Here is a 23,143-nt window from a genome sequence, read left to right as displayed (position 1 = left end):
TACTATAGATGCCAGCAGCCAACGTTGAGGGTGGTGGTGCTGCCATCAGCAGACAACACGATGCTTGATGTTCTCCCTGCATGGAGAAGCTGTGTGCAATTAGTCTGGTGGTTCGTTGATGCAGCCAGCAGGTAGAGAGGCTGAATCTGTTGTGTTTAAAGTCCTTACTGGTGATTGTGAGGGTGTTTTGGCATTTATAGTGCTGTAATAACATCTAACAGCTCCAGACAGGAACTGAGATGCAAAATTTGAATGGCATTATGGAGGCAACGTGCTCATGGTGGCATGTAGGTATGATGCTTTCAGCACAACTTGCAGGCAACTTGCAGGTTTTAATTTAGATTTTTTTTAAGTTCTAATTAGTTAAACCTAAAGTTATCTCTAAATAAAGATGGTGGCACATTTTTCTGTGGTAGAGTTGCAGGACACAACTGTTTGGTACGTTGGAAGTCATACTGCACATATAACCTGTGTGATACATTTTCTAATGGTTTATTATTTTGATTGCTGGCAGGTCAAAAAATTCAAGAGTAAGGAGATTTACAATGTTGTATTTTGAATATTTATTTTGATTTGATATATTTTAATAAACATTAAAGAAAGTGAGTCATGGTCTAGGAGAGTACCAGAAAAACAAAAGGGCAAAAAGTGCAGTGAGCTTAAATCATTTCCGTGATCATAGTAGTTGCTTTTAGAGCCTTTAGCATATGAATCATCCTACCAAAGCCCAGCTTCATGATTGATATCAGTCCCATGAGAAGAAGAAACTGGTAGCTCAATCAGTATCACCCTCAGTTAAAAACTAAATCTATGTTTGCTGTTAAGTGGAGAATAACTTTCTTACCTACTTCAGTTTGTGGAGATTCACAAAAAACAAAGTCTTCTAATTCCTGTCTATTTTTCTCAAAACAACAGTGGTAAAACCAGTGGCATCAGCTTGGCCATAGAACAGAACATGATGAAAATCTAAGACCCTTTAATTTTGTTTTCCAGGCAGCAGCAAAGCAGCACCGCAGTGTCCTCTCCATCTGTATTCCACAAAGTGAGTGCTTGTGCCAAGTGCTGTAATTTAAAAACCAAGTTTTGCTGAACAGCCATTTTGTGCAGACTTCTGTCACCTTAAATGAAAGCATTTGTCTTAAGCCCATCCACCTGTTCCCCTCATGTCTCTGGCCCAGTGAAGTAACTGGTTTTTAATCTTGTTAGATATGGAGTGAAAGAAGGTTTGAGGTATTGTGCACTGTACTTTCGTACCCCTGGGAATCCAAACCTTATCAGTTTGCATATTGTTGTGTATGAGTGACCACAGAGGAATATGTTGAAATGTCAGAGGTTTCCCATGACACTCGTGTGTTTGGCAAACTGAAAATGAAACATGAAAAACTAGAGTGTTGATTTTACTTTATTTTTTTTAACTTGCACATATTTTGCACTCTTAAAGTCCCCATGCATTAATCTCATAGCTCATACAAGGAGCCATATACTGAAACAAACTTTTGCCTAGTCTAGTCAATTCTGAGTTCCCAAAATATTCACCATCATACTTTGGATGTTATTTCATCAAAAAGTGTAGAAGTGTTCTACATGTGCTCTAGATCATGTACAGTAACTATTGCCTTAGACTTTCTGTTTTCTTGTTCTGAATAGACATTATCCTCATATAGTGACAGTCCCATCTTTCCCAACAATGGCAACATATGGACAGACTCAATACAGCACAGGAATCCAGCAGGCTGCTGCATACACTGCCTATCCTCCTCCGGGGCAGCCCTATGGCATACCCTCCTACAGTGAGTACTCTGATGTCATGTTACATTTGAAGACATTGTTCTCTTGCTCCTAGAAAAATATATTTGAAGTCTTAACCTTTAGAACGAAAGGTCATTTCTGTCTTGGCAATGTTCTCTTAGGCTTGGAGGAAAATCTCACTCAGTTAAAAATGTTAGGGTTACTTTGAACTATCTATCAGCTTTTGATATCCTGGGTTATGATCTTACAAACTAGGTAAGTTTGAAGACATTCAGTAGTAGGATATGAGACAGGATGAAAAACTCAGGTTCAGTAGGATGTGCTACTTAGGAGTAGTAGCTGGTGAGTGCTCCCATGACTCACTGCCAAGATAAAGGTTCTTGCAGTAAATATGATATTTAGGTAAGCTACGCTTTGCCTTCCTTGATTCTTCCTGGAGTTGCAGTGATACAAGATACTTTAAGAAAACTTTTGTATATTATTATGGAAGAACCAAGACACAGAGCAGAATAAGGCATGGCTGAAAAGATACATAGTACTTTGGTTTTGGAAGAGGGTTCATTTGTAAATGAATGGTTGTTAGCTGTAGGTGCAGTAGACATGTCTAACCCCAGTCAGCTTTGTTCCCTGCTTTCCTGCACAGCCTTGCCAGCAGCTGTGGGGAGAGGGTGCTGGACAGGAGCAGCTGGGGGATTCGGGCAGGGGACTAATTAAACAAGCACTCCTGATGGAGGAATGCCTGGTAAACCAAGTGTTAAAAGTGTCCTCAAGCTCTGCATGGAAATACCAAGCTCTTGAGGGAGCTGGGAAGTTCTTTCCACTCCTAAAGACCAAAGAGATACTGCTCTTGCTTAGGTACAGCTCTTTAACAGAAAGCTTTGGGCTCCTTATTCCCAGCTGATCTTATGAGTGCTGAGTTTTGCTGCATTAAAATGGCTTCATAGGTCTGTTTCTGCTCCGGTTTTCTCTTGTGCTCTTAAACACCTTTGTTTGCTTGGCAAATACAGTATCTCTTTCCAACAAGAAGCTTTTATACAGCCATTGACAGGGCCTTTACTGAAGGGAAATTCAATGCAATGGTCTGGAAGACCAGGGAAATGGGCTTGGCAGAGCCAACACTCTACCAGGATGATGAGAGAAATGTTTTGAGACCCTTTCCTGGAGCTACTTGTGTGTTTGCATCAGCTGGCTGATTTCCAAGGCAGAACTCTGAACAGTTGTCCTGTTAGAGCAGGTGAAAGTAGAGCCATTTGCTACTGCCTAGAGTCTTTAGGGCATACATGTGTCAAGCCCATATGCTGCTTATAAATCCTGCAGATGACCTCTTACCATCCTTGAGCAGTGATTTCCCTCCCCCAGCCCATATACCCTCTCTGAGATAACTCACACAGCATATGAAAAACTCCACCTGGCTGACAACCAAGAACAATGAAGCAGTATTGTTTTTAGGCACAAAAATAAAACTCGGCCAGTTTCTAGACAAAACAGAACATTGTGTGGAAATTAATTTGGTGCTAAGTTATTTCACTGTCTGACAACAATTTTTAGACTTCCAAAAAGGCCTATTTGCTGAAGATTAATTGTAACTGGGGTAGGCCGAATGCTCACATGTGGAGTGCTGATGTAATTGAAAAGCATGGGATGTTATGAAAAGCGTCTTCTCTGTGCACACTTGCAAATATCTTCGCTTCCCCAACAGTAATGGAGCCGGACACTTGCACCAACACATGTTCATTCACTGTCCAAATAAACTTCCTGCGTTTCACAATGCGGCATTGTTATCTTGTTGCTAACTTGAATTCAAATTGCATTGCAGCTATTCTCACCTAAAGCCAAAAGAAGTGATTTTTATTAGAGAAAACATTATCTGGGGGAACTTACTCCCAACCTGAGCAAATGCAGAGTTGTTGCTTTTAAGAGTCATTAAGCTAGAAAACAGCTTGTTTGGTGAAAGGCATGTGAATTCAAGTTGTCTTTTGGCAAGTTTGCTACAAGTGCTAAAAGATGACAACAGCCTGGGAAGTGTGTAAATCTAAGGCCAGAACATCAACAGGGTCTTTGTTTAGTCCCAGCACTCAGGGTGTGTCCAATGACCATTTTTTGTTTTGTGCAAATAGGCATGCAAAGAGGGAAGGATCACGCCCAAAGGGTTCATAATAAGACGCACCTTTCGGCTGTTTATTTTAATAATACAGCTGTACAATCTCGGCAGCATCTCGGAATAAAATATCAGCCCCTTTCACTACAAGCAAAGGTTTCATTTTGCAATGTTTAATTCAGCTATTGTTGTTCCCCCTGTAAATTGTCAGTTTAATTGCCTGATTTTCGTAATGAAAAGATTTTTGTGGTTTCAGGGCTTACCTATTGTTCCTGAACTGTATGTTATATCTAACTGAATAGATGATAACTCTCCTATATGACTTGCCAATAAATATTTTGCTGCCAAAGCTGAAAATATAATGCAAGTAAAAGATAACTCTGTTGAGAACAGAAATCTTGAGGATATTTTGCTGAAGGTTCTGTTGTTTTGTTAATCATTGCTTGCATCTGATAACCGTTCAGAAAGTTCATGAGTCAATGAGTTTGTTTAATTCTAAAGCAAAACTATTTGTTCAGAAATTGTTTTTGAAAACATTATTCATGGTTGTTTACCCATCTCAGCAAAAGTTCATTTGGGTATGGATACAGGATGTAGCTGACTCAAATATTATTTGTGATTAATTTACTTGACTCTATTATTTGAGAGACCTGGTTGGGTAATGCAGGTAATTAAAAAAAAAAAAAAAAGGTATAGGGAAGAAAAGAGTTTATTAGGTTAAAATCTAGCTGAAAAATTGTTAATTTCTAAACTTGCTGTTTTACACCTTTGAGACAAACACTCATGTTCTGCTCTTGGTTCCTTACTATATGCCCCAAAGGCATTAAAACAGAGGACAGCCTGAGCCATTCCCCAGGACAGAGTGGGTTTCTTAGCTATGGATCCAGCTTCAGTACCCCGACCGCCGGACAAGCACCGTACACGTACCAGATGCATGGTGAGTACAGCTTGGTGCCTTGCAGGATGTGTTATGAGAAGTCAGAAGCCGATACCCCCATGTTGGACCAATTCTTCTTTTGTAATTACAATGAAAAGCTTAGGTATAGGCAGTCAGGGTAGGGAAGGAGGTAAGTCTTCATAGATGTGGTTTGCTCGTCAAGGCGTGAATTTCTGGCTGAGGTACTGGATTTAGCATATACCCCAGCAAAACTTCCCGTATGATCAATATAAGCTTTGCCTTTCTGCAGAAACTATGTTTTATTATTTTTTTAAAATTAATTTTGTGACTGCGTGTCTGGGATTATTGTGCTAGTGTGAATTCCTAGATTCTGAGTGGAAACAAAACAAAGGCAGTTCTATGCTTCATGCAAACAGTACTGTTAGTATTATGCTTCTGCCTTATGCTGTCCTGAGCAAACTGCTCTGTGGTTAAGCTGCTGTATATTTTCTCCACTAATTTTTTTTTTTTTAAAAGCTGATATCTTGATACTAAAAAAATTTTTTTACTGTTAAGACATAACTGATACCTGCTAAGATACATCTGCCTGTTTTGACTCCTAAAGTGCCAACATCATTAATTGCCTACAGACTACTGAGGTAGGGTTCAGAAGATCAGAGCTGAAGGCAGCTGTTTTTTTCCTCAAGGTTACTGAGCTAGGATTTAGTAAGTTTAGAGTAACTGTTTTATTGTGTCAGAATAATAATTGATCATAAAATAATCAGTTGGGTTCCCTCAAGGTTTCAAAGACAGTGCCTTGTGCTTGTAGCTTCATAACACTTTGTTTGGTTGTACAACCAGGAAGGCCAAAATACACATTTATTTCTAAAAATAAAACTTAAAGTTCTTTTCTGGTCATTCCATTTGAAAGCTGTATGAAACACCAACTCTCAGGAGATTGAATGTTGACTTGCCAACTCCAGAAAGTCCATGAAAGGATTAAAATCTGAATTGCCAAGAAGTGTAAAGTAAATGAAAATAGTGGAAATTCATTTGTGATTCCCTTTAGCCAATTTCTAGCATGGTATTTGATTTCTTCGAGCATTTTGGTGCTGTTGATCAGAAACCTGAACCGGATATGGCAGGTTTTCATTATTTGGCTTGTATTCCGTGTGCTTTTTCCTCCAGTGTGTACTGTTCCTTATCTTTGTGAATTATGTTGATTTTTAAAAAATTTTTTTTTTCCTGGGACTTTCTGAGTCATTAAGCATGAATTAGAGGAGGAATACTAAAATTTGGATGTACTCTGTGTAATCTGAACTTAAAAACACCTATCCAGGCAATCCTGCAAAGAATGATGATAAATTCTAATGAAACAATAGCAGATGAGAGAAACCATGGCATAACCATTTCAGCTTTATCAGTTGTTTTACATACATGAAGAATAAGGAGTATATTCTGAAAAATAGATTGTCCTTAAAATGTCTCCATCTCTGTGCCTCTACCTTGAGTCTCCTGGGAGTGCAGTTTCATTCCTCACCTGTAGGCCTCATATTCTGAGTCTGCTTTGGTGTTCGTATAGAACTTAGCTAGTAAAAAGTAAAGATTGGACTTTGTCTTCTGCTAAACCTCAGCACACCTGCATTTGGAAGTGCCTTGCCTTAAGCATGAATTGCCATGAGTGCATGAGCTGAGCCAAGCATTAAAAAAACATTTCCAAGAGATCAGAATGCAAATATTCTTGCTGTTTCTTAACAAATATCTTAATTACTGTCAAAGATGTGACAGTAGCACAAATGAGCATACCTCAAGTAGTTTAAAATTGCCCAGTTTAGGTAACTGGTGAATGGGAAGAGTCAGGAAGCGTATCAGCCACTCAGGCTAAAGATGCTGCACCCTTTTCTGCTGTGGCCATACATATCCAGACTTGCTAGTTTAAAGGCAGCTCAGGTACAACTGCAGCAGCTCCCTGGCAGCAGTGCTAGTCTGTCTGTACCACATGTGCATGAGGTCTTTGAGAGGCTGTTTGAGGGAAGTGACTTTGCTGGAGAGAAGGTAAATGCACACGAGGATAAAGCTCTGCCTTGGCTTTGTCCTTCCCTCAGAGATTTTCCAAGGGTTGAAAAACCAAAGAGGAATTGCTTGGCTTTCCCAAGCTCTTGTAGAAGCCGTGGAAGGGGAGAGATATCAAGCCCCTCACTTTTTGATTTTGTTGGGGGTCTTTTTTAAAACCTGTAAGCAAAAAGTCCTTTTGTGTCACTACACTTAGCTGTCCCCCCCTTGCAAAACTGTCTGTCAGTTCTCTCGGTTCATCTCAACCCTGAATGTGAAAGGTGGACAGACATACCCACTTCAATTTTAAGTCTGAGAGCAAATAAAATCCTAAACAGTTATGAAAACTGGGAAACAAGGTAAATTCCATTATATTCTAGAAATTATTTAAGAAAGCTGAAGACTGAGAGGTGACACTCTGCTGAGACTTCATGTGCTAGTTTTGTCAGAGCACATATGTCTAACACTAAGGTGGATTTTGTGGCTTGAAAGCCTCATGGGACATGCTGGAGACACCCAGCTGGAATGTGGTACAAAAGAAGAAAAGTAGCCTATGGGGTGGGTTTTTTTTTTTTTGTCACCTTGATTCCTACAAGCTTCACTTCTCCTACTCCTAACAGGAGTTCAGTTTTTGGCTTCCATTTTGCTCCTTCAATATGACGATCTTGTCTTGAAATTGTGTTACACTGTCAGCAGTGTAAGTCCTCTCTTTTTAGCAAAACTGTGGCTTGCAGTTACCAGCAGTTGTAGGTACTGGAGCGTCACAGCTTCATTGATAGGCTGAAGTGCTCTCCCGGAGCAATAGCAGCCGTGCTGCCTCCTGACTAACTGCAATATGATTAACACCACTACTGACAAAGTACTGGTGTTTTCTTTTGCTGCCTTGGAAGATGGGTGTATTCCTGTCTAGGTTCCTGTTGTTTTTTGTTTCCCCAGAACACAGCTTCCACATGTGCTTTGTGTTAGCTTAGAAGAATCTGACCTATTTGAGAAGGCAAACTCTTGACTTACTTGGGACTGAAGTTTTTAAGATGGCCCCTTTGTTCAATCAGGAGGTGTAGACAAGCAAATTTTTTGCATCAGCACTTGAAAATGCTACACTTGCAAACAATAGTGACACAACCATGTGCTGTACTGAAAACAGGCTGGGAGGAACTTCATGTGTATGTGTATGAGCATGAATGTGCCCAGAGTGCTTTCAGATAATGTTCCCTAGGGCAATGCTGTGGTATTAGGTGAAATCACTTCTTTTCGGGATTTTATGCCAGAAAGATCATTTCAGCCAGCTCGCTAAGCCTTTAATGCAAAAGAAAACAGAGAAAAACAGTTTCTGCAAATGGCAGGTGCTTACTCCAAGGCAAAGGGAGCAGGAGTAAATGTGTCTTCCTGTTGTAAACAATTATTTCCACCCTTCTCCTTGCTCATGAGAGGAACAGTCTGAAGCTCCCTGACTGTATGGTTTATTTACCTTGCTGAGTGCTAGTGAAAGGTTTGAGTAAGAAGCCAGGAGCCTTCCTGTGCTGAGTGCTACCAAGGAATGTGTGCTCAGTGCTTTCCCACGCCCCAGCACTTGGGGGTGGGGAGGTGATTGCTCTGTCTCCCTAATGCAAGCAAGCAAGCCACTCTCCCTGTCACCCAATTCCAGGACTGTTGAGCCTTTTGCCAAGTTCACATCAGTCCTTTTGGTCTCTCTGTTGCTGACCCAGGCAGGGACTCTGGGTGATGGGCTAAACCAGCTGAAAAGGACAAATTTTAATTTACCTATTTTTAGAAAATCAAATTTCAGGGGGACTTTAAGAATCAAGCCCTTAACCCCGACTTCAAGAACAAGATGTTTATTGCATCGTGCTGAAAAAGCGATAATGAAGAGGGTGATGTGCAGGGGATCAGCAAGGAAAGATATCTCCATGAGTGTCTGCTGCTCAGTTTTGTATTTTAAAGTGTGAGGAAAAAATTATTTTCTTAAGCTAATCTCTGCAAGTATTGTAAGGTGGTAATAGCTCAAGTACATAAGTGTAATAACTTTGGTATTGTTTGCCTTTATTGAGAAGCAGCTCCCAGAGCAACCTAGTGAAGTCATCTGCAGGTGGGCGTGGGTGGTCAGACTGTGAATCTTGAGCAGACTGTGCAGCCTACGTGACTCCTCCTCACTGTCCCCTCATTTCTCAGTTACATAGGCACCTATCGTAGGTGTGTTATGCCAGTCGCCAAGGAATAAATGACCTCTTGGGTGACAAATACTTTGTCTCACAGGGCTCTAGGACAAATGTTCTCCTTCAGTAAGTGCCAACATAGTTGGTGCTGGTTTGTTTCCTCTCATGTTTCTTTGGTACCAGCACTAACTCTGGCTGGGATACATGTGTCAGATTGCAGCCTCACCTCCCTGATGGCTGTTGTCAGTAACATGGTACTTCAGAAGCCAAATTCTGCTCTAAGTCAGTTCGTTTTCATTACAAACACAGATGATGCAGGTGTAATGGGGTAGCATTCAGCTTTTCATCTTTAACGTCAATTATCAACTGTATCCTGGTTCTTGAGCAAGAACAGAATCCACTAAAAAGCAAGAATGAGGATATAACATTCTTCTGGTCATTAAATAGTAAAGAAAAAAAGCTATTTTACAGCCAGCCAGAAGGGGAAATCTATTTTCATGCTTCCCTAGCATGAAAATAAATTAAATGTGGAAGGGTTTATAAGCCAAATAACTAATGCAATATGTCACACACATATATAAATATTACAGATGAGATTGGCAAGTTCTGCAGCTCATAAGTGACATGAAACTATATCACAAAGGTACTATAGATTGAAATAATGATTTTAATTGCCATGTAACAGTGGATATGATAGTATATCGGCAGACTTTGAGTGACATTCAAATAGATTGAAATCTGGTATCTTATTTATTCTGAAGGAATTACTTTTTTTTTTTTTAACAAGTGCTGTATACAGTGTTGTTTCATGTCATTATTATATTTACAAAGTTAGTTTTATTTCATAATGAAGATGTGTGAAGTATGCATATAGCCAATCTGGGGATGCCGCTCATTTTTAGAGTCATGAATCGGAAGAGCAGGTAACAGCTTACATGAGATTTTTGTCTTTAAAATGATAAATTTGTAATGCTCCCTCAAGGTCTATGCCATTTCTTAATCAGTCCTCATGTACAGCTCACGTACAATTAGAGCACCAAATCCCCAAACAACACCCTAGGCTAGATATTGGAAATCTATTGTGATTTTTAGCACACAGTTTTCTAAGTTGACATTTTCTGACAATTTAGCAGTTCAGCGACTTGCTCAGACTTTTGGTAAAACTATTATTTAATGATAGAAATTGATGATAAGACACAAAGGTTATTCAATTTCTGACCCAAAGAGCTTACTGTCTTAACTGGCAATTGAGGAAAGTGCTTGTTGTTGCTGAGGGTGGGGGAGAAATCTTTGGAATATAAGAAACTTACCCTTTAATGAGCTATGTAAAATACAAAGAGAAAACTGTGCCAGCACATTAGCTAACATTGAAAACCATCAGCTATGCAGAAAGCGCAATAGCAGCCAGCTTATAGAGCATTTCCTGTGGTTGCATGAGCATGTGTTACTCCTTTATTGCACATCAGGCCATCTCTTCTCAGCTTGTCATTAATTCCTAGACAATGCTTTGCTCTTCAGTTATTACTGCTAAAATGACAGCTGGTATGAAACTATGAAGTTGCACAACAGTTAAAACTGTGGCCAGAGACCACTGTGGATACTGTCGTTGGGCAGGAAAAGATTTGACTACTTTTTTTTTTTTTTTTTAATATCCATATCTATCTACCCACAAAATACTTTTTACATTACAAAGGAAAATTGAGTTATGTAACTGGGATAACTTTCCTTTGCCAGGGAATTGCAAAGCAGTATTGAGTTCAGTACAGACATAAATTTGGGGCCAAAGACCTACGCAGTGAAATTCTTTGCTACTGCTGAGCATTTGTTTTCTTTGTAGAGTCCATTCTGATCAGCTGTCAAATAATGAATGAATAGAAAGCAGTATTTCTTTTGTGCAATGTTGATTTGAAATGTACTAATTATATATGTTGCTTATGTTTGTGGAATGAATTGCTTATGAATTGTTCTCCTGGCCTAACACCAAGTAAAATCTGAATATTTAATCAATTGAAATGTTTTCTTTTGCTGGAAACATTGAATCTTGTTAATATCTGGATAATCTAGACAATTTTTTTTCCAAGAACTGCCTGAATTTCTTGTGATTGTGTGCCAGTTTGTGTGTTACATATTTAATATGAGGCCATAAATATCTATATGGCATGAATAGTTAGCTTTGCATGCGTGAATTTTGCATAGGAAGTGGCATGTTTAATTTTAAGCTTGATTCTTTAAGTACTTAGTGATGAAATGTGTGAGAAGGGGAAATTTCAATCTACACTTGAGAAATGTGGATCACACTTCGGCATACGGATAGTGAATCCATCTGAAGTCCCAGAACATAAAGGAGAGCGAGAGCATGTTCTCAGCAAACTGTCACTCAGATGCCTCAGATTCATAAAATTAAAACCTCAGTAGAAAATGAGTAGTCTCTTTCAAAAGCTCCTGCTTCACAGCTGGTTTGCATTAGTTGCAGTCTAAAAGTGTGACAGTAAAGCTGTGCTCCACTCCGTGGTGAGTTCAGCAGGGAGAGGCCTCTCTTCAGGAGGGGTCAGACCTCACTTTTTACAGTGTAAATACAAGGTTCCTCAGAATAACAGCAGCGTCTCCCTTTCAAAGATTTTTAAACACCAGGGGCTGACCGTGCTACATTTACTTTGTTCTAAAACGAGCTATCTTACAGGAGAGGGAAGTCAAGGGGAGAGAGGCAAAGGTGTTGACAGTGATGCACTGTAAGCTGCAAGGATCTGTCCTACTGCTACCCAAGGAGAAAGCCCTGCTCTAACTTTTCCCATTTACTACTTTTTTGAGGTTCCATTCGGAACTCACTCCTTAGTCATTATTAAACAAGGAGCAACTTGAGAAGAGGATATGCTACTGGAAGCAGTAGACACCAGGGTGGATGTTCCTGAAGCTGGGGGAACAAATGTGTGTTTGTAAGAGAGAAATGGGCTGACATATCATCTGTAACTTCCGCTCTGTCTGGGCTCATTAGGGGTTTATGGTCAGTGTCTTTCTCCCTGAGGAACACCAGGGTTTGTGGTAAGGCTTAAAGCTCATGTGGGGAAGTAACGGCAAAATGATACTAACTGTAGAGATGATGGTGGCACATCCAAAACCAGGAATCTTCTCTGACAGATTTACCTTGGAGGTATCTTGCATCTACTGTCTGCTGAGGTGCTCAAGAGGAGGTTTCACCAGAAGGATGTCTGGAGGAGAGCTCTGCCCACACCCAGCTGCCTGCTGTGAAGAGCTGGCTCGCAGTTCATGAGGCTTCATTCTTCTAGCTTGTTTCCTACATTTCAGAGTGTCTGTCCAAATCTCTGTGCTTAGGAACTACTACAGGTAGTTTCAGAAGGATATGTTTGAGTGTAAGGCAAGTCACTGGTTCTCTGCGGGAAGTGTTGAATACAATTCTGTGGTTGTCCTGTACAAAAGATCACACTTGATATCCATGAAGTCTAGCTGGCTGGCTGGGTGTTCACACTGAAACAAAATGTGGTGGTGGTGATGCTGTTTGTACATCACCACTGCAACTATGAGCCTTGCTCATGGATTAGGGTAGATAAAAGAGTTAGGAAAGTCTAAAGGAAGAATAATAATACTAATCTGCATTAGAAGCAGTAATTTGCACATGTTGGCTTCCTACCCAGTGTCAGAAGTTTTGGAGGAATTGCAGAAAATTAGTATTTTGAAACATTAGTTTTGCAAACACTTAGGAGGGAACTCTTTCCTCAGTGTAGGAGGAAGCTTGAGAGTTTCGTTTGTCTGTCATCAGTATTGCAGAGGTCGGCATCAGAGGGATGGAAGCAGGCATGACAGTCATGGATGAGAGAGAAGCAATAAGGTAGAGGGACAACAGTAAAGGGACTGGATATAGAAAATACAGTTTGTGTGTGTGGTATGATGAGGAAGTGGGAGCCAACAGGGAAGAAAGGAGTAACATTTCCCTAACCTGCTGCTTGGCTATCTTGGGAGCATTTGTGGAAGTCAGATAGAATACTTGAAACATGGGTTCATGAGCAAAATCAGCATAGAAAACAGTCACAGAGATGTTTGGATGTCACAGAGACTTCTGTTTGTGGATTTTATTTTCATAACTTTTTGTAGGATGAAAAAAAAAAAGATGTTAACAGCTGGGAAATTATGAAGTTGACCTTAATTATTCAGCTTATAGTGCAGTTGGCATAGAATATGCTAAAATGTTACAGAAGCTTTGCTGAATAATTGATTCACTATAGCTAATAATGTTTTTTTGAAAATGTCTAGAAGCAATAGAAGAGCTGGTGTAAAATTACGTACAAAAGTCTATATCAGGAAACATCATACCTACATAGGCAAGCACTTGAAGGTTAGGCAGCATCAGATTCATGATGCCGGTACAGTATTGGTACTGCTTTCTGTTGTATCTTATTTCCAGGCACTGTGTGAGGTAATGCTCTGGTGGAAAAAATAGAATTCAGTCATACAGTCAAAGACTCTGATGACGTTTGTGGACAAATAAGGTCTGACCCGGCTTCATTTAGCACAGGCTGTGCAACTCAGGAGTTTCTTAACTGCTGTGCTGGCATTGGATAACGCTCTTGCATGGGCTTTTTAATATGTAATTTGGATGCACTTTCTATTTATATTGGCAGAGTTTAAACACTGAAACTTCTGCACTACAATACTGTGACCTCTAGAGACCTCTGTGAGAATACCTGCACTATCTGAAGAAGATTCAATTGACAGTTATTAAAGATAAAAAGAGGAGGATATAAACTTCTCTTAGAAAGTCTGTAACTGGCAGATTAATTGAAGCTGACAGGGCAATACCAGGGCAAAGATCACTCTGCTTTTGTCCTGTTTTTCCACTTTTCTGTAAGCAGCCACTGTTGGCCGCTGTTGTGGTTTTTTTCCTGGAGGCACTGCAGTACTAAAGCAGTGCATAGAGGGGCTGGAAAAGCCCTGGGGCAAATGACTGGCTCTAGAGTGTTCAGTTGAGAGTTACCATGATCCTAAGTAACAGGTCAAAGAGTGGAGACAGCTGCCCAGCTTGCTCTTTTCTTTTCCATTGGTATTTAGAGATTCACCTTGCTCCAGGGAAAGGGAATTGCTAAATATGTCACTGTGCTCACAGGCCAGAGTTTTATCCCTGCTTGCATGGCAACAGATGTTACAGGGCTAGTTAGATTTTAATGCTGACCTGGGAACTGGAATCTCATAGCCACTAAACAGCCCAGGAGGAGGCAAATCCAGCTTTCCTTTATCATGTCTTGTTATCTGTCAGTGGAGGATTGTGTCCAGGATGAAACTGCAGCTGGAGGAATCTCTAAGCTTTGGTGTCCATGGAGACACCCAAATAAAGTCAGTTTTGCTGGTTGTTTTTTCAAAGGAGGATTGCACAGGAACAGTCTACATCATTGTCGTAAGGATGTTCACTTTCTGGCCCAAAACGTTTCCTTGTGATGTGTTTTTGAAGACAGTCCAGTGTGATTTCCTTCTGTAGCTGCAGCATCATTTGATAGAAATGGTTAAAAGGAACACTTTCTCAAAATGTAATAAAATTGCTTTCCCATGGTTCAAATCCTGAGAGTAAATATAAACCATCCCAGCACTTTCAACACTGTTGTTGAGCTGGATTGAGCTATACAGGTGACCAGGCTCAAAAGGATGGTAAAAGCCAGGCCCTTAAAACTGCTCCGGTCATCACTTATTAAAGCTCTTTGAGGCTCTGTGGGTTGAGTACTCCCAGAAGCAGGCAGCAGGGGAAGAGCTTTGACTCAGAAAAACTGTACTCTGAAATGTGTTTTATATCACCATTCAGAGTGCCCTCAAACACCTGGTCAGGCTAGCAGGACTGAATGGGATTGTAGTGGGAGACAAATGGACATATTTTAAATGGGTTGCATATCTGAGAGTATTATCTGCAGGAGGTGTTCATATGCTTCTGGGAGCAATGTCCTTTAATAGACACTGCTGATGTCAAGTGCTATAACATTGTAGAATCATGTTTTTCATCTAGGTTAATACAGTGTGCTCTTCCCTATACTGTCTGAGCCCTTCCAGACAGAAATACAAGACTGGTTTTGGAGAAGGGTTCATTATGCCTAATGGCAAACAGTTGAGCAATATGCTGCAAAGTACATATGGGTTGAGTTTTTCTTCTCCTTTAACAGGTTAGATAGTCTTGAAATACCTCCACAGCTGACAGCCATGCAACATTTTATGAGTTTTCTTGCCCAATAAATGCAGGCAGATGTTGTAGGATTTGGAACCTTACAAGGCACTGGAGTATAGCTGGTGGGAGGTAAATTTTGATGAGTGCTTAACCTCTCACTAAAAAAGTAGCAGCTTGTAGAAGGCAGTATTTACTGCAGGAAACATTAGCTTGTCAGAGGGCTAAAGCACTGCAAAGAACTGTTCTGAATGACCATGCAAGTCTTCAGCCAGATGTTCTTCATAGCATAGAGTAATGGACACTCTGCTGGGAGTTAGACCAAGGCCTTTCCTTGCATCACTCACAGTCAGCATTGTTTCCTGTAGGAAAACAGCTTGCTGATGTAAGAATACACAAGCCATTATATGCAAGCTTGTAAAATACCATGCAATTCAGCTGAACCCTGTAGGCATTTATTTTATTAGTGCTAAGTGATCAAATAATCCTTTGAGAGAACTCTCCCTGGAACCACTGTGCGATTCATCTACAGGTTAAGAGGAAGCGCTTGGATCTAAGCTTTGTTGTGCTGTTTCAAGCGTATTCAGAAGTGCCCATGGTAGCCACCTTCTGAACATCCTCGTGTCAGGCCAGCGTTCCATCTTTTGAGTGTTCATGGATTCACAATTGCTGCTGGCTACCCAGAGAACTGTGATAAATGCCCTGCTGTCCACCTGTCTTGAACCTGACTATCTCCTCCTCTGATTGTTGAGTATTTCATTGAATACTGGAAGTGCAACCCATCTGTTGTTCTAAATGTAGCAGCTCGTTCTCTTTTGAGTGGTACAGGAGACTTGGAGAACACCTCCCTGATGTCAGGGCCTCTCTGATCTGTGAAATGCAAGGACACAAACCTGATTTTCAGAGCTTGCTGTGGTATTGATCTGAACTATACCACAGGCCCATCCTGTCTCTGTAATCACAAGTCCCCAAGACACCAGTATTCACGTTGTACTGTGTATTCATAAGCTGAAAGAAAACTTTTTTTAGCGATGCCACAGCTTAGTTCTGAATATACTGAAAATAACCATGAATTTTCTTTACATTCTCTTGCCTGGAAAGGAGGGGAAGAAATACAGCCTGTTATTGCAGTGAGTGAAAGACAGAAATAGAGAAACTGAGAGGAAGGAGGAGCTGGCATGAAAGTTTTTGCAGGAGCACGGTCCAGATCACACACCACTGAAATTATCATTGACCATGGCATAGATTTTAAAATACTTGAATTAAAAAAGGAAGGAGGGGAAAACAGCAAATGAAATCCATCTGTATGAGAACAGGAATATACTATCAATCAGCTCACAAAGAGTTTCTCTATACATGTTGCCCTTGGACACTCATATAGAGAAGGGCCATGTCTACTTATCAAGGAGAAGTCGTGGCACTGAATATGTACAGCATATGCACGTCTTTTATGCGGTGTATTTTCATGGAAGTGTGTTTGTGATATACATATTTTACAGGAACATTTACAGTACCATACATCTGAAGAGCTATTCTACTCTAGAGTCCAGATTGTTTTATTACCAGCTAAATGTTCTTTAAGCTACCTGTGAATGAGGGCATTGTGACATTTAGCAAGTGGTTTGATTGAACGCAGATGTGAACCATATTCCATATGGAGAAGATCCAAAGGGAGAGATCCTAAGCTTGTTTCTGATTTGCAAGTAGGAGTTTGAATGCAATTACTTGACACTGAGCTACCAAGATAGAAACAAATCGCTTGCTTGCACATCTACAGTACTGCAAATGTAAAATCAGTTGCAGTTTGAGATCATGCACTGTCTTCAGAGGTCAGGGAAAAAAAGCCAATCTGTGTGAAAGCAAAAGTCATGTGGAAATGGGTAATATCCAGTCAGAAATGGGAGGGGGCCAGGCATTAGTGTACATTGCTTACCAAGAGCCTTCCTAGGCGTGCCTTGGTCCACATAGGCACTGCTTACTAATGTCATTCCAGTTTATCTCTGAATATTACAGAAGTGCTGTTACCTGGGAAAGCGTTTGAAAAAATTGGTTACATGAGGAATAGGGCCAAATTGATAATGCCAGTATGCAAGGTCTGTTGATAATTTTCCAGCATTTCTTGAGTGTAAAATTCACTGATGCAAAACTGAAATTGTACGTAGCAGAATTTATTTTATTACGGAAATGTTTATTTCTTATCAACAATTTAGGGAAGAAAAGAAAGCATTTGGGGCTGGTTCTGATACATGTTTTGAACCGCTGAATTCTACAAGGCTGCTCAGAAACTGTAACTAGCAGGCCTCATTCTCTGCTCATGAAGAGAGAGGGTTTATCCTCTTCATTGCCTGTGGTGCTTGTTTGTTTTCTTTCCATTTGAACTAATTGTGCATCATTGAAAACATGGTCTATCCAGTCTAACCTGTAAAGTGGAACAGGGACTGAGCTGTAGTCCCGATGAGACAGCTCTAGTTCCCAGGACAAAAGTTGATGTTGAAATATTTTTCTGAGCCCGAATCTTCAAGAACGTTCTTTTCCATGCAGATAACTGATTTTTTTTCCTCCCAGCTTTTCATCCTTGTTCAGCTGGGAAGAAGTTCCAAGTTTTTACTAGCTTTGCTTGTTTGGTTGTCTCAAGTGTCCTTATCTGTAACTATTCTGCTATAACAATACTGAGCTGCCAAGATATACTGAGTTTAGCAGCTCTCGAGGTAAACCCTGGGGTGGGGTTGCATTCTCTGAATGCGATGCTGTAGGCACAGAAATAGAGAGTTGTGTTTGATCTCGATTTAGACAAACTGTGCTCAAGTGATACTCCTGCTTGGTCAGGATACAATGACAGTGTCCAGAATAAGTGAAAGACCTGAGTTGCCAAAATCTGTTCCCGGGCTGTTGAACTTCAGATTGTAGGAAATACCAGTCTTAAGCACTTTCACAAGTACTTGTATATGCAGGTAAAAAATAAGGAAGTTTAGTTTCTGTCTCTGCACCAAAGTCCTTCCTTTTGAAAATCCCCTGGGCAGAGGGAAGACAGACTGCAGCAGCCTATAGGGATACCTAAACTTGGACTTGGGGTAGCTCAGTTAAAATGGCAAAAATACATTCTACCAAACCACAGTGTAAAATCCACCACATAGAGTCGAATCACAACATACTGTGGGAAGCTATGAAGCACGCAGCATTCCTCATCCTCTCACCCCTACGTTTCTACCCTCTTCTCCCTGCTGACATACCTGCCCTGTGTGTGCATGGACACGCTTGCTTTGCACAGCTGGGTACAAAGTTCAGAGTAACTTCATTCCAGTTGTGCAGATCTCTCCTTCTTTTTATAATTCTCTCTGACTGTTTGGAAACCAGGAAGCTATGGTATCATGTGCAGATAGCACAGCAATAAACATGTTCTCATCAAGATTTACACATAAAGTGTGAGTCCCTCGAGGTAACTCATCCCCCTCTTGACAGCTTTAATAAAGGATGATGGATTGTTTCTAAATGACAGTTTAGGAAGATCAAAAATTCCCCCCTGTATTGTTTTGAGCTCTGGTGTACAAGAGCTGTTTTGTGTTCTGTGAAAGTTGTTTTTGCCTGTAAGCACTGGGGCTCTATTACTCCCCTTCACAGTGGTGAGAAATGCTTAGTTACCACAGGAATATATTCATCCTGCTGCATACTCGTGACTTTTTGAAAAACTGCAGAAAAGCAAAGCCTAGTGTGGGCGGGAGGTGGGGAAATGCCAATAGCTGAATGAGCTGCCATCTTCGGGATGCTGCTCTGGGCAGTCTCCCCATATGGGTTGTGAGGAGGAGGCATTGGATACTGATCCACTCGTTGCCTCTGAGGGGTGAATGCCAGGAGGAGGCATCACCTGAACCCACCTGCGCTGGCTCAGCTCCCCAGCCAGCGTATGCAGGGGGCTTGGGGAGACCCAGGCCTCAAGGTACCTCTCTGCCCTTTTCTTTTTAAAGACTACATGTGGCAGCAAATTAGTTCTGGAGGGCAGAGTCCTCCCTCTTGTTTCTTTTTGGCTTGAGATTTATTTCTCAGTGCATGTACTTTGTAGCTGCACTTGGCAGAGTGGAGTTTGTTCAGCTGTCCATTCCCTAGCTAATCTGGCGCCTTAAAATGAAAATAAGCAAGTGGATCTTTGGAGAAAGGTTGCCTCATGAAGACGTGCAGAGAGTCATATGGTTAAAACAGCACTGCTCAAAGTGGTAAGAAACCAGATAAGAAAAAAAGGCTGAGTGCCTCATTAGGGCTCGATCTGATGGTACATCAAGGTGACAAAGTGAAGCCCAGACAAGAGCCCACTGTGGCCACACAGCACCAAAATCATACATCTTTCACTGTGGAAGCAGTGGGTCTGAGTGCTCTTAGGAGCCCCTCGCCTTCTATTAGGGTGGAATATGGCATAGTCCAACTTTTGCCTCGTGTATATCAGCAGCCAGCCCTTGGAGCAAGCACTGTTGCAAGACACTGGAAGCAGACTTTTGATATAAATTCTCATCAAACCACACAAACTCAAGAGGAAATTCTCCACTCATGTGAAATGGAAGATTTTGAAATAGAAAACAGCATAGATTAGAGTTAAGGCTAGAAATTGCAAGGGGTGCAGGATCCAGGGAGTGAGAAGCTTGCAGCTCTCCTACCACTTCCTTGATGGGAGGCAAAGGAGGACTGTTCTGGTAGATCTTTTCAGAACCTTTACTTCTTCACTCCTAAAATTTTTGCGGTAATGCTTCCTCCAGCTATGGAGACCTGGCTGGACATCAGCTGCTTCATTTGGGACAGAGCCATGTAAAACTCACCTATCCATCCTTTGTCTTCCTAATATCCCAGGATGAAGCAGTGTTTTTGCAATATTGTTCTTATGTTTGGGATATCAATACCAGGGAATAAATTTTCAGAGTCTTCCAAAAATTCCCAGGTGGTCCGCAAGGACAGATTCCAGGACATACCTATGCATGAAAGAGTGTGTGTGTGGTATATGTAACCTGAGGAGTTTTCCTACAGGAGAAGATGATAAAAAATACTCTTCCATTGTTTATTGGAAAAAGAAGTAACTGAATTTTAAATTTAGGTTGAATCCATTCTCCATAAGCGTTTGTTTTAGGGTATGCAATGGTTGTCTTTGAATGCCTTTCAGTAAGCAGACCTCAGTAATAGCCCTAAGTCTTTACAGCCTATATTTGTCAAGATTTGTGATATACCTCTAGTGAGCTGGTACTTTAATTCCTGTTGGAAATTATATCCTGTTGCTTTGATTGCTGGTGTGTTTTATGACCGTGATATTCTTTCCCTTAGGCACAACAGGGATTTACCAGGGAGCCAATGGCCTGACAAATTCTGCAGGATTCAGTGCTGTGCATCAGGTATGGTTCAGCATTTATGATTGGCAGTCTTGTCACTTTAAACATTTGGAAGATTGGTAGATCAGAGAGATTATTCTGCTGTTTACATGTATTTAAGGAAGGTACTGCTATGTGTTTTGCTGAACACCATTCTGCTCTACTCCTGTGGCCTATCCATCTGCTGGACTTCTAGGTGTCTTGATTAATTTTAAGATGTGTGTATCAATACATACACTTTGCGCAGAGTGCAGTCCTTGCAGGAGGAGCATGCCCTGGCAGTCTGTGCCATGTTGCTGTAGCAGTGCCAAGAGTTTCATCATTCCTCTGCTATCTTACAACTTTCAGATATGTTTTCCATCCTCTACAGAGAGCTCCACTTCTGTGATCCTGTCATCTGCTGTCTTGGCACTGTGTAATAAATATGAACAATTTGAAAGAGGCGTTGGCAGGCCCTGATGAATATTGAGCCATCTGAGCTGTCTGTGTGCTTCCTTCTTTGAGAATACACCTGTCTGTGGGCTTCATGCTTCAGATACCTTGATAAATGTGTGTGTATAAATAAACAGCATGCATATGTATACAAGACAGATGTTTTCAGTAGCAAATGGCTCTTCTTGATTGGACCAAACAAATGAGTATAGTGTCCCAAAAAATGTGTTTTGGTTGGCCAGTAATTTCAATTCCTTGTTTGTAAGGTGATTGTTGACTTATATATTTTGACAGCAGTGGTTAATTTCTTTATCACTTCAGTTTTGGCTGAAAACATCAGTATTTGCTGATAAAAGTGCATTTGGTTGAACTATGGAGATTACATTAAAAGGGGAAAAATAATTGGGCTGTTTTCATTATTTTGTGATATTCTTTAAGAGAAAACAATGAAATTCATTTCTTTTTCAGTTTAATTGTTATTATGACAACTTGAGTCTGTTCTTGAGAGTTCCCTGGTGACTGAAAGTTAATGAAATAGGCTGTGTCACAGAGATGTAAGCTGTTAAGGAGGAAAGAGCTTTTAGTCTTTCTAAAGACTATTTATTATTTAATTTTATTTAATACCAGAGACTAATTAGCATTTCTGAGGAAATAAAAACCTTTTGCTGAAAGACAATCCCCAGAGCATGAATACAGTTCTCTATGTGAAAAAGCACATAGGTGGACAAGAGCAGGAGTTGCACTTAAAACAAAAAGAAACAAATTAAACCTTTTATGTTTTAATTGTCCAGAGAGAAGTTTTCTAATCTATTCAGGTGTCCTGCTTCTGGGAACATGAGGATAATGGTATGAAGTTTGTTTGGGAGCCTTAAAATCAAGACAAAGGGGTTTGTGATACTCAGCTCCCCAAGATCACTTGCACCTCGTATTTTTAGTTCATTTTTCTGTATGTAGGGAAGATCACTCAGGCATTTAGTTATTGCTGAAATGGACAATCTCAACTGTGAACATTTCTGCAAAACAATTGCTACTTTTTTTTCTTCATTTTTGTAACCTATTCTAACAGCTGATCAGAAAATGTTGCTGATCATGGAAAAATGCAGCTCCTTCCTTCACCCAGTTATTCATTCTGTTCTAATTTCTTAGGTATTTTGTTGTTTACAGACTTATGTGTTTCATCACAGCCCTCTTCAAAAAGCCACCCTACTTCACTGTTACATAAAATTGTTGAACTTTGTAATACAAAATGTGTTAGCACTGATAACTAAAATCCTATAGAAGAAGCAGAACTTGCCTGATTTCTGACCTCTTGTTGATTAGTTGATCAAAATAATACAGGAGTATATTTGGGAGAAGCAGAAATGTCATTTTGTAAGTGAATGAAACATGGTTCTTTAGTGAAGTATTCCTGAACCATGACTTACTGCATGTGTAGATAACACTGCCCTTGTGGTGCCTTATTCATTTATAAGATAAAACTAGATACACAGAAGTTAGATGTTTCTGTTTTTCCTCAAAGGAATATTCATCATATCCAAGCTTTCCTCAAAGCCAGTACTCACAGTATTACAGCTCGTCCTACAACTCTCCGTATGTGTCTGCAAACAGCATCAGCCCCTCCGCCATCCCAACCTCCACTTACTCTCTGCAGGAGTCTTCTCACAATATCACCAGTCAGAGCACAGAATCACTGTCTGGTAGGTGCATCTCTTCCGTTTTCAGTTTGGCAATCTCAGCCACCTGTAGACATAAACACTATAACCTTGTGGGAATTTTTATAAATACATATATTTACATGGATAAATCAGACTTCTTAGCACTTAACAGTTCTGCTAACACGGTGCAACACAGGGTTTTGGGAAGAGATAAGAACATCCAAGCTCTCTAAAACCATTCTGTGTCGTTTTCATGAGTATGCAAGGTTTGATCTCCTCTAAAGGTAGTACAAAAAGATAAAACAATTGCACACAAAACCCAGATCAGTACTGAGGGCTAACATGAGTAGCAGTGAGTTCAAAACAAACAGCCATGCTCTGAAAAAGCTCCAGAGTTTCCTGATTGTCTGATGGCTTTCTAGCCCACGTCTCTACCAAGGTTTATATTCACCTCTTACAACAACATGTAATACATGCATTCATAAATAAGTACATCAAGAGAAAGTCCCTCTTTAAAAAATCAACACAAACTGTTTGTGTAAGTTGAAAGTTCAAGACGATTTCCATGCAAAAAGGCTTCAAAATTTGTGGTCTCTCTTTGAGTGGTTAATTTTTAAAGTCTCAAATCTTA

General features: G+C 40.4%; 1 protein-coding gene across 2 annotated transcripts in view; it reads left to right on the top strand.

The window, feature by feature from the left end:
- The window catches only part of EYA2 (EYA transcriptional coactivator and phosphatase 2), a 102,459-nt gene that overhangs the window by 47,110 nt on the left and 32,206 nt on the right, over positions 1-23,143 (top strand). For both annotated transcript variants that reach the window (XM_074887970.1, XM_074887969.1), the window contains exons 3-7: positions 994-1,042; positions 1,648-1,790; positions 4,668-4,784; positions 20,382-20,449; positions 22,377-22,554. In XM_074887970.1, the coding sequence (XP_074744071.1) occupies positions 994-1,042; positions 1,648-1,790; positions 4,668-4,784; positions 20,382-20,449; positions 22,377-22,554 (555 nt within the window). The remainder of the gene's footprint in view (positions 1-993; positions 1,043-1,647; positions 1,791-4,667; positions 4,785-20,381; positions 20,450-22,376; positions 22,555-23,143) is intronic.

The sequence above is a fragment of the Strix uralensis genome, chromosome 18 (assembly GCF_047716275.1).
Source record: "Strix uralensis isolate ZFMK-TIS-50842 chromosome 18, bStrUra1, whole genome shotgun sequence".
NCBI lineage: Eukaryota > Metazoa > Chordata > Aves > Strigiformes > Strigidae > Strix > Strix uralensis.
Note: the sequence above shows the minus strand (reverse complement) of the source record. Positions and strands in the feature narration are given on the sequence as shown.